The 11700-nt window shown below is 35.2% G+C and overlaps 1 protein-coding gene across 1 annotated transcript; it reads left to right on the top strand.

Annotated features, from left to right (window-relative positions):
- Nucleotides 1–1432: 1432 nt before the first annotated feature.
- LOC133804656 (transcription factor MYB3R-1-like) lies at nt 1433–9358 on the top strand. The gene is made up of 12 exons (XM_062242797.1): nt 1433–1624; nt 2363–2550; nt 3008–3062; nt 3798–3855; nt 4357–4451; nt 4611–4714; nt 5046–5174; nt 5381–6965; nt 7837–8297; nt 8422–8536; nt 8630–8845; nt 9038–9358. Exons 2-12 carry the CDS (start codon nt 2474–2476, stop codon nt 9164–9166), a joined length of 3024 nt encoding a protein of 1007 aa, XP_062098781.1. The 5' UTR covers nt 1433–1624; nt 2363–2473; the 3' UTR covers nt 9167–9358.
- The last annotated feature ends 2342 nt before the right edge of the window (nt 9359–11700 follow it).

The following is an 11700-nucleotide window of genomic DNA, read 5'->3' as shown; positions in this document are numbered from 1 at the left end:
CCGTTAGGACTCACGTGTTAATGTGTTATTGAGCGACATGCTATTGACATATCTACATTTAATGATGTGGATTATAGCATTTTTTTTCTCTAAAAATCATTATAAATTAAATAAAAACTCAAGTACAATTTCTTAATTAACTTAATTTTAACAAATTAGTTAATAAAATCAAATAAAAAAAAGCTTAAATAAAAAATAAAAAAAAATTTAAAAGTAGTAAATATATTTTTTTTCTTTTTCTTCCTCATCTCCTTCACGATGAAGCTTCAAAACCCAGTACGCTTTCAGATCAAACCCAAATTTCACATACCACAATTAAACCCACTCAAATTTCACAAAACTATCATATTTATATACAAAAATCACAATAAACATAACACTGTAAAACATAAAACTCAGATCTCAAAAATAATTCCAGACAATTTTTTCTTCTTCTCAAACTTAGATCTCGCTTGGTATACTTGGAACCACCCCAAATACTCGGAACCCAGAACCCATCAATTACGAATTAATTGTAACCTAGAAATGACATTATCTTTAACTCCATTTTTTTTCGTTCAAGGAGGACCAGACCTGGGTGTGGTCCTCAGTCGGGGCTCTGCGTGGTCCTCTTCTTTTTCTGCCTCGTAGCAGTGCATCTTCTTTGTAGCAAGCTTCGGTCAGGTGTCGAGCTCAAATGCTGCCATCAACTCCAGCGAGATCTACACTTCACGACTACCCCAAGCTCTCTACTGGTTGGGTTTCTTTTTTGTTGATTTTCTTATCAGATTTATGAGTTTAAATCAATGAAATTTTGGGGTTTGATTACAATTTTTGAATGCGGATCTGGTTTGTGCTTGTTGCTCGTATTCTTTGTTTAAACAAAATCAATGAAATTTTTGAACTTGGATCTGGTTTGGCTCATTGCTGAACGGATATGGTTTAGGTTTTTTTAAAAAAAATATTTTTGGTATATTTTTTATTATTTATTGAGAAAAAAGGGTAATAAACACCTCATTTAATTGTGAACATATCACCAATACGCGGACAAATAAACTGACGTGATCCTAGCTGGCACTTTAACAGCCGAAACTGAATGACTGCAACAAAATGGTTTGACAATTTTGCCACCAATTCTTTTGATTAGCAGTATATATATATATGTAATAAACCCATAAAATTAGCAAGTTTTGCCGCAAACATCCCAATTTTAAAAGAAAAGATAATTTATACCCTTGGAAAAAGGTAAAAACTTATTAAAGCAAGAAAAGGAGAAACAAAGTAAAGAAAAGCAAGATAAAATAAACAATTTGCCCGTTAAAATCTCCAATAAAAAAATAGTGAAGACGAAAAAGAAAAAGTCATCGAAATGGACGGTGGCTATGCCAGCATGGCAACATCTTAGCCGTCCAAAGCAAACATGCTCGATCCTTAACGCCATAGGGTTTGAAAATTCTTTCTCCGCCCTTTATGTTTGAATAGAGTTCCGGACCATTTCTCTCTCCATTCTTGCTCTGCGTTTACAGATCTCTCTCTGTACATTAAATCTTCGTTTTCGGATCTCCAAATGCGCACCATCTCGGTGGCATCGCTGACTTTTTCCTTCTTTTGTTTCTCTACATACTATTATCGGCAGCTCAGTTCGGTGAGTGTGTTTTTTAGGGTTTTGTTTGACACTATCTTCTTAACCTTCATTTCAAATTCAACTCGATCCAGTTTTTAACTTATGCTATTTCCGTTTTCATGAATTTTGGATTTGATCGTAGTACTTTTTTTCTTTGAATTTGGGAAGTATTATCTCTGTCTGGGTTCAGTGGGTAAAATCTTGGTTTTTGTGGTTTGTTCTTCCATTTTATTCAAAGAAATTTCCATTACATCCTATCTATTTGTTTCGAATTTTGAGAAGTCCAATGTTTTAATTTGAAATTTTTGTTTAGTTTTCATCTGGACAGAATTTTGTTTCTTTTTGAGTGTTTGACCTGTTTAAAATTCTTTCACAATTCATATATATATTTATGTGTGTGTGTGTATCTTCTTCTGGGTACTTATGAATCTCATATAAAATATTAAAATTTTCATGTTCAGATATGGTCCTATGGAGGATGATTGGTTTTATCAATTTTTTTTTTAAAATTTCAGATTCATTTAAATGTTAGTGAATGGGTTATCAGAAGATAATGTAGTACTAGTTACTAGCATGTGAGTTGTGTGTTTCAGTCATAACTAATATATAGTAAACTTTAATAGCGGATTCTTCATGTTTGAGTTTACTTATTTATTGTCTATTATTTTTTATTATTTGTGGGTAGTATCTTTATAATTGTATTGCATATGAAATTTTATGCTTCTTTTCACTGAGAGTGTGGATATGTTGTTCAAAAAGGTTGCTGTCGCTACTATTTTGGAATTATAATGATCTGGATAACACATAGTGGAAAGAGTTGCTTTCGAGTAGGAATTGGGGTATGCTGCTTTTCCCATCTGTTGAGAAACTATGGACGGTGACAGGAGAATTACTAATCCTTCAAATGGGCTTGGTAATAATATTCAGAAGAACCGAGCACTTAACGGGTAATAATTTTAAATCATCAAGCCATGCCAATTTAAAATATCTATTTTCTTTATTTATTTATTTTAGCTTGTTGTCAGTTTGCTGGAATGTTTTCAATTAATGAATAATATGAGATGAATATGCTTCCTCTACTTGTGGTAGATTCTTGCTGCACAATGTTTACTAGAACATTTATTTGAGGCTTAGCATTTAAAAATTTTAAAAAGAAAATTTATTAAGAAAAATGTACATTCTCAAGACTTGTATCTTTACTTTATCAAGCTAAATTGTTTTAGTTACATTGAGCATGTTTGTTGTATTAAGCTTTCCCACTATTGGGATATCTTCTCTCTCTATCTTTCCCTTCAGTTTTCTATTTTTTTTCTCTTCTAAATTTCACTGTGGCTATCTTTCCTTGATAATATATCAACTATAAAAGCGTGGAGGTCACCTAACAATTTGTAACTCTTTATGTAGGAGGACTAGTGGGCCCACAAGACGTTCAACTAAAGGGCAATGGACGCCTGAAGAGGTAATTGTGTAGTTGTGCTTACAAACTTGCAAAATTAATAAGAATCCTGAAGTTTAGTTCTTTTTAGTTTAAATATTGTTTACTTTTAGAGTTTTTTCAAGCCATACCATTTTGTTAAAAGCTTTCAACGTGCTTTGTTGAAACAGCGCCCTTATTATGTCTTGCCATGCTTTAGAATTTTATTCCAACTTGGGTTTGTTCTCGCTTAAAATGAAAGAAAAAAGAATGAATTTTATTGATGTTAATGCCATGATTTGTCGGCATACTTGTTAGTTTGTTTACCAGTTTTTCTACTATAGTTTGGAGGTGTGTGGCTACTACTAGGTGACACTTTCTCCTTACCTACTCATGTTGTTCTGTCACTAGTTTTGTGGCATAAATTTGGTAGTTTTATGATGTTACTTGCTTAATATGCTACATGAATGTGTTTAAGATGCATAGGCACAGTATTTTCACTTTAATCTATTCTTTCTATTTTTCAAAGCTTCACTTGGTCTCTCAAGCTTAAGCTTAAGAGTATTTATAAATACATAATTTGTGCCTTTGATGATCAAGGAAACGCTTCTTTGATGTCTCATGTTAGCCTTCTGCACGTGAATCTGAAATGTTCTCCTGCCACCCTTTATCATGATTTGGTGGTTTAAGTTTTTCAATTTTATAGGCATATGTTTTAATTAGCATTATGATCATAATTTTAAATTGTAAAGTGAATCTGATGAATTTACATGCGTCCAGGATGAGACTTTGCGGAGGGCAGTTCAACGTTTCAAAGGAAAGAACTGGAAGAAAATTGGTAAGGAACCTATATAGTTTGTCTTCATAAGCTGTTATAAATTTGGAAGAAAATAGGTTATCCACTTTACCGTGCCCCTTTTTGTTTTCATAAATTTTCCATTTCATTGGTTTCTCTATAAGAAATCGTAGCTACGTGTATACATGATGCTAAATCAAGAGACATGTTGATTTGCTTTAGACGAAAGAAATGGTTGGAAAAACTCAAATGTTGGTGTCAAATATAGACATATAGCCTCTACAAGACTGAGATTAATTATTTTCAGGATCATTTCACAATGTTAGACTCGTTACAAAAAAAGAAAAAAAAGGTTGTCTAGCAAGAACTTTGTATTGTTTGAAGTTTTGCCACTTTTGTGGATGAAAAGCTCACAATCCCATCCTTTCTCACGGGTTTCTCATCATTATATTCAGAATTTTTGTCTTCTTAAGTGGTGTTACTTTTGTACTTTTGTGACGTTAAGTTCATTGCAATGTAATAGTATATTTTGGCTGTTTGTAGCTGAATGTTTCAAGGATCGGACTGATGTACAATGCCTTCATAGGTGGCAGAAGGTCTTGAATCCAGAACTCGTCAAAGGTCCATGGTCTAAAGAGGTGCAGTGTTTCTCTTTCTTGTTTATTGGCTGTTACCTCTGCGTAGTAGGATCGTTGCCAACATCAACAGACTTACCATACTTTTTTCTTTTTTAAAAAAAAAATTTAGAAGAAAAATTATACAATACCTTACTGATTGCTCTTTTCTAAATGTGATAGGAGGATGAGGTTATAGTTGAATTGGTGAAACAATATGGGCCAAAGAAGTGGTCTACTATTGCTAATCATTTACCTGGACGTATTGGTAAGCAATGTCGGGAAAGGTACAGTCTTCTCTTTTTTAATATTGTTGTATATATATAGTTTCTTTTTGGTGAAGACTGAATGTTTAATTTTTTTCATAAATATTTGTTATTGTTATGTTTCTTGAACGTTACTTTATGTAGGGAAGTGCATATATACTTGTATAAATACATTTTTATATAATTATATTGTATTACTTACCTACAATGTATGTGTGTTAATTATATATAGTATCTGCAAGATGTCTGCTCTGCATATGTTTCTAGCTCAATTTAGTTTTTCTTTAAAATATTAAAAAAATGTGTGTTCCATGGTTCCACTTGCACTCGTACATTCTGAAACTATTTCAAGGTGGCACAATCATCTTAATCCTGCAATAAATAAAGAGGCATGGACACAAGAAGAGGAGTTGGCTTTAATTCGTGCCCATCAGATATATGGAAACAAATGGGCAGAGCTAACGAAGTTCCTGCCTGGGAGGTATGTCCATTGGTTACTTGATAAGCGGAAATTGTTTTTCTTATTTCTGCCATGCCTTTGGCATTTTAAGGTCTTTTCACTTGTTTTGTTTTATTTTATATTAAGCTTTAGAGATTAATTTCATTAACCTTTGTTTTAATCCACCATTTACAATTGCCATAACTATTGTGAGTAATATTTATAAATCTATTCTTATATGTTTGCAGGACAGACAACTCTATAAAAAATCATTGGAACAGTTCTGTAAAAAAGAAACTGGATTCCTACTTAAAATCAGGCTTGCTTACACAGTTCCAGGGCTTACCTCAAGTTGGAGAACAAAGCCAACCCATTGGTTCATCTTCTTTGAAGATTAGTGGAGATGATAGTTGTAGAGAGACAGAAATAGAGGAGATTTCAGAATGCAGTCAAGATTCAATAGTCGCTGGTCGCTTTCAGAATGCTGGAGAAATGGCCAATGTGGTATTATATACGAGAGGGGAACTTCAGACTACTGAACTATCTGGTTCAGGAAACTTGCCAAACTCCAGTCCAGCATCTTGTTCAGAACCCTATTATCCATCTTTGGAGGATTCTGCTTTTTCCAGAGCAGAAATATCTCATGACATAGATTGTGGTACAAAATATCTTCGGCAAAATTTTTCAAATGATGCTGAAGTTTCAATGAGTGGGGATTACCATTTTGATTTACATGACATGTCTAATATTTCTTCAAGACATTTGGAACGGGAATCATCAGGGATGCAATCATATTGTTTAGGTGCTAGCGAGAGCCAAGAAGTAGCTAATGTTTCATTAGAGACTTCTGGTGGGTTAACCGTTTCTGCTTCCATGGGGAATGTGCACTTGGGTTCTGAAAAATCAGAGCACATGTTGATATCTGATGATGAGTGTTGTAGGGTTTTATTTTCAGAAGCAATGAATGATGAGTGCTTTCCCTCAAGAAATCTTGGTGGATGCTCTGATTCAATACTACATCAATCATCTAACATCCAGATATCTGATGCTGGTGGAAGTGTGCCTTCTCAATTACCTGGTCATTCAAGCACTGATGTAATGGGAACCTCGTGCTCTCAAACGTTCTTTCCTGATCCAGTGTCTGTTGATGATGGTCCACTTATATTTGGTGGTGATTCAAATAATTTGCTTATAGCGCCACAACAAGAATATGCCACTTGTTCACGTGATGGATTTATCTTTACCAATGATTCTGCCAATTCTCCTTGCAATGATGATATGGATATGACAGGAATGCAAGAGCAATTGGATACATCGAAGGATCCTTCAAAATTAGTTCCTGTAAATAGTTTTGGCTCAAATTTGGATACACAAACTTGTCCCATGGTTGCAAGACCAGAAGTGGGCAATGATGAGCGGGATGCAGGAGTACTATGTTATGAGCCTCCTCGCTTTCCAGGTTTTGATGGTCCATTTTTCAGTTGTGATCTTATACAGTCCGGCAGTGAGATGCAGCAAGAATATAGTCCACTTGGTATTCGCCAGCTGATGATGCCTTCCAACTGCCTTACTCCATTTAGATTATGGGATTCACCAACTCATGATGGTAGTCCTGATGCTGTGCTTAAAAGTGCTGCTAAAACATTCACGGGTACACCATCCATTTTTAAGAAACGACACCGGGAGTTTTTGTCACCATTATCTGATAGAAAAAAGGACAAAAAGCTGGAGACTGACATGACCTCTAGTTTGACCAAAGATTATTCACGTTTAGATATTGCTTTCCATGGTAATAGGAACATCACACAGCCAAGTGAATATACTGAAAGTCAGGTTCGTACCTCTGAACAAGGATGAAAATTCGATATTATAGACAATATTTCTTTCGAAATATCTGATTTTCTGAGGTTCTGTAATTTTTTTAGTGTAAAATTTTATCCATCAAAATATTGTGGAAACATTGATAAAATAAAATATTGATGAAATGCTACAAAATTTAGAAAAATATGGTGGAAAACACAAAGAAACATTGATAAGTAATCTTTGTAGAGAATCTTGTACCACATTTTAACAATATTTATGATTCTAGCTACTATAGAATGGGATCTTGTGATAGTGATTACTCTAGTATATCCAAGACTTTGCAATGATTCATCTACTCAATTTAGTTGGTATGATATTCTTGGTTACATGTACATGTACTCAAACTCTATATCATAATAGTATTGATTAGATCAAGATCATACGAATAATACTTTTGAACCCCTAAGTGTTGTGTTTTGGTATTGATGTTTTTTTATTATATGTGTAAAATAGTCATATTTGTATAGATTTGATTAGATCAAGATCATATGAATAATACTTTTGAACCCCTAAGTGTTGTGTTTTGGTATTGATGTTTTTTTATTAAATGTGTAAAATAGTCATATTTGTATAGCAATGTAATTGTGAAGATGTTTTTAAATATTTAATATATATATGGCTAATGTTTATTTATGCATTATTGAATGTTTTGTATTTTTTTAGTATGTATAATCGGATGTTTTGTATTTATTTAGCCATTTATGATAAAAATTAAATTATAAGAATTTATTTATAATTTCGATGAATTTTTCAAAAATTTCCAATTGATATCGATATTTCTATAAAATCAAGTATCAAAATTTCTGCTGACACCGATGTTTTCAACCTTGCCTCTGAACAGGATTCTGAGAAAGTGAATAGCAATATGACATTTTCACAGGACAGAAACACAGAGATCGTTTTCTGTGATAGTGATCTCCATGAAAATAAGGAGCAAGAAGCATCAGAAATTGAAGATAAGACCAAGATTGATGCTGGTCCCTCTTCCCAATTGCCCTCTGGAGTCCTCACTGAACATAATATGAATGATATGCTGTTATTTTCTCCTAAACAAGTTGATTTCAAAGCTCGAACCCCAAGAAATCAGCATCTCAAAAACTTTGATCCTTCACCAAATCGAGGCGTCACTTCAATATCTCCTGCAATTGTTTCTGCGTCTTTTGGCTCTCCTTCATTAAGTGGAAAGAAACTCAAAATTCAGTCTGTAGCAGGGACATGTGGGCAACATGATTCTTCGTCAGCCCTCCCTGAGATGAATGGTTCTACTGCTGGGGGCAATGTCACAGTCGAAACTTTTAGCGTGTAAGATTCATTCATTTCTTTAATATATTGTTATTTTCAGGCGGGCCTTAATTTGTGGTTAAGATGAGATTTCTTTGGTTATTGAAGGGTTCATATGGTTATCATTTTATATATATATTTTCAGATTTGGTGATACCCCATTTAAAAGAAGTATCGAATCCCCTTCAGCATGGAAGTCACCTTGGTTCATAAATTCGTTTATAGCCGGGCCCAGAGTTGAAACTGACATCTCTATTGAGGTATTATTGAAAAGGTCTTGGTAATCAATCATATACACTTTCTGGCTTCGATGCTAAATAATATTTTGACAAATTCTGTGGAAACGTTTACAGGATATGTATTACGCGAGCCCTGGAGACAGAAGCTATGATGCCATTGGATTGATGAAACAAATAAGTGAGCACACCGCAGCTGCATATGCCAATGCTCAGGTGGTTTTAGGAAATGACACTCCTAAATCATTAATGAAAGGAAAAGTCAACCGTGACACACAGGGAAAGAACAACATTCAACTAGGAAAATGTTCAACATTGTCACAAAATATTTTGGTAAGACTAGTCAAACATGCATACATCGTGTACTAAAACCCAAACCACCAGAAGCTCAAGGTTGTAGTTTTTCTTTTAGGTTAAAACTTAATAATTGAAGGTGCTAGGTTTTATATAAAAATTTAATTTTCCAAGTTACTTTTCAGTACGCAAGGATTGAAACTTTCTTTTTTTTTCTCCCTGTTTTTGCAGGCCGAGTGTCGCGTTCTAGACTTTAGTGAATGTGGGACTCCTGGAAAGAAAGCAGAACCTGGGAAGTCCTCGACTGGTATCAGCAACTTCTCGAGCCCCTCTTCTCATCTGCTGAAGAATTGCAGATGACAATTTCCTCGAAGCCAAAACATGCTATATAATACCCTATACATATATAAAACTGTAGAAGTGAGTGATTTTTATTTATTTTTTAATTGTAAAACTAAATTGTAATCTATTTTTATTTCATAATTTTATGCCGATTTTTTTATAAATGTAATTTTAGTAAAGCCAATATACGGGACTCTTGCGTTTTTTGAATTTCCTCTTCGTCTTTTGCTAAAAGTCGACATAGGTGATTAGACTCTAGTTAGAGAATACTGTTGTTAAGATATTTGACAAAATTCTTAAAAATAATGAAATAATTGTGGGAATTTTTTAAAATTATGATTTTTATGCTATCAATGTGTAAAAATTTGAGAATTATACTTTGTTAGAAAAAAACAGTAATGAATAGAATATTTTTTTGTTGTCTCACAATGTTTGTGAATGAAAATTTGTATTAGATAGAAGCTATAAATAAGCTTTAGTGATCTTAGTTTTAATATGTATGTCTTGTGAAGATTAATATATATATATACATATATTTCTAAAATATTTTTTCCTTTTTACTTTGAGATCTTAGATTTTTTGCCGCAGGCTTCGGTTTTTATTTTGTTCATTATAATTATTGTCTAAATTAATTATAATTGTTATTTATATTGTGTTATTTATAATTATAATATTGCTATTTATATTATAGTCATTTATAATTATAATATTTATGTATATCTAATTTAGTAGATATAAATATTGTATTTAGCGTTTATTCAAGTATTGTATACGTTATGTTTATCCTACAATCTTAAAACAGATTCGTGTTTAAATATAATATTTGAATGTTTAATATATCTATTAGTGATATTTCTCCCTCGCTTCTTGAGTGTGGCCAAGTCTTAGGGCGTCGTTGGTTTGAGGAGGAGTATCAAGACTACCAGGACCTCATCAATGTGTTCCTCCGCAATCCGAGGAGGAAGAGACATCCTCAAGGTTTCATGCCTCTTGGCGAGATGACGACCATGCACGCCACGTGGTTTTGTCAGTACGAGATCAATCTGACGCAAGAGATGGGTCGACTCATCCGCAAATTCTCCCATTTTGTCCTCCACTCCGCAGGAGATGGGTCGACTCATCCGCGAGGAGCGTGCCATCGTTCATTGGGGTATAAGCAATCAACGCTCTAGCCCCTGAGCACTGTTGTAACTATTTTCCATTTAAACTTATGCAGCTTACACTACTTTACTGCCATGATTGCATTATTATTGCCAATCTTAACCTTTAACAAATATGCAACACGGACTTGGCTAATTCAGCTTACTATACTCGTGAGAGTCCTAAGACGCTGATTCGGCTCTTGTGCTTGAGTCTTTAAGACTCGAGTTTTTATCGACTTCTCTTTGTATTTAGGAAATTTTCACGCGTTTAGTGTTTCTCTGTAGGCTTGCGGTCCTTGAGAGTAACTTTAACGCTAGGTCAAGTGGTTACTCGACGCGGCCCTACGTCCCCGAGTTCCAACGACTCAGGATGCGGCCCTACGCATTTAGTGTTTCATCTTAGGCTTGAGGTTATAAGAGTAACTTTGACGCGGTGTCAAGTGAGGGCACTCACTCGACTATCATACACCCCCGAGTTCCAACGACTTGTGCTTTAGGAGGTCCTGTACTGTAGGGTTCTTCCTTAGTGCTCTACACTTAAGACGTTTAGTGTTGGCTTCTAGGCTGAATGTCCTTGAAAGTAACTTTAATGTCATCCCGTGCCCCTGAGTCCCGATGACACGGAGCTTTGGGGGGTCATTCACACTAAGCTATTTGCCCCCGGGAACGTGGTAACCAGCGGGCAAGCTTGGGATTTTTTATTTGCCCCCTGAGTACATAGCTTGGAACCTAATCATTTGGAAGTCGTGAACTCATTATCCCAGGTCTAAGAGGTTGAGTTCCCCACCCTTTGATTAGGTCTATCATGACTCAATTTTAAGCGCTCGAGGTCTGGTCCCGAGTTCCAATGACTTGGGCTTTCGTTCACATCTCGGGAGGTAACCTCAGTCCATATTCTGCTCAAGTCTTAAGGCGACTTTTGCTAGCGCCCGAGTACCAACGACTCGAGCTTCCGTTCACATCTCAAGGATTAGGATTTGTTTTCTACTCCCCAGGTGCGCGCTGTCCTCAGGAGAATATGCTAAATCCAATCTCGCGTTACTTGGATCTTTTCGGCACTGTGTTTATGTTAGGAAATTTAGCTATGGGATCCCATGACATTAAGGTTGCTTCAATCGTCGACTAACCAAGCTCCCCATATCATGGACTTGCCGACGCTATAATGTTCGAGGCATATGGAGGACTTGGGCATAACACCTTGGGCGCAATGTCCAAGGGAGGCGTCCCAAGTATGCCCCGAGACCAGGTACGTTCGCATCTCGAGATTAAAGGACTTGATCAGAACTCCTTGGGCGCAATGTCCATGGGAGGTGATGCAGGTTCCGTTCTCGTGCTACTAAGATTCTTTGTCTAGTTTCTATGTAACGACCCAAATTCGCTAATAAGGCTTAAGGGCCTTGATTAGCGTGC

Source organism: Humulus lupulus, chromosome X (assembly GCF_963169125.1).
Source record: "Humulus lupulus chromosome X, drHumLupu1.1, whole genome shotgun sequence".
NCBI classification, from domain to species: Eukaryota; Viridiplantae; Streptophyta; class Magnoliopsida; order Rosales; family Cannabaceae; genus Humulus; species Humulus lupulus.
Note: the sequence above shows the minus strand (reverse complement) of the source record. Positions and strands in the feature narration are given on the sequence as shown.

Excerpts from the sequence above, each read along its gene's own strand:
- LOC133804656 (XM_062242797.1), top strand. The coding sequence starts at position 2,474 with ATGGACGGTGACAGGAGAATTACTAATCCTTCAAATGGGCTTGGTAAT. Across the intron at positions 4,715-5,045 it reads GGTAAGCAATGTCGGGAAAG|GTGGCACAATCATCTTAATC; the intron begins GTACAGTCTTCT and ends AACTATTTCAAG. Across the intron at positions 8,537-8,629 it reads AAACTGACATCTCTATTGAG|GATATGTATTACGCGAGCCC; the intron begins GTATTATTGAAA and ends AAACGTTTACAG.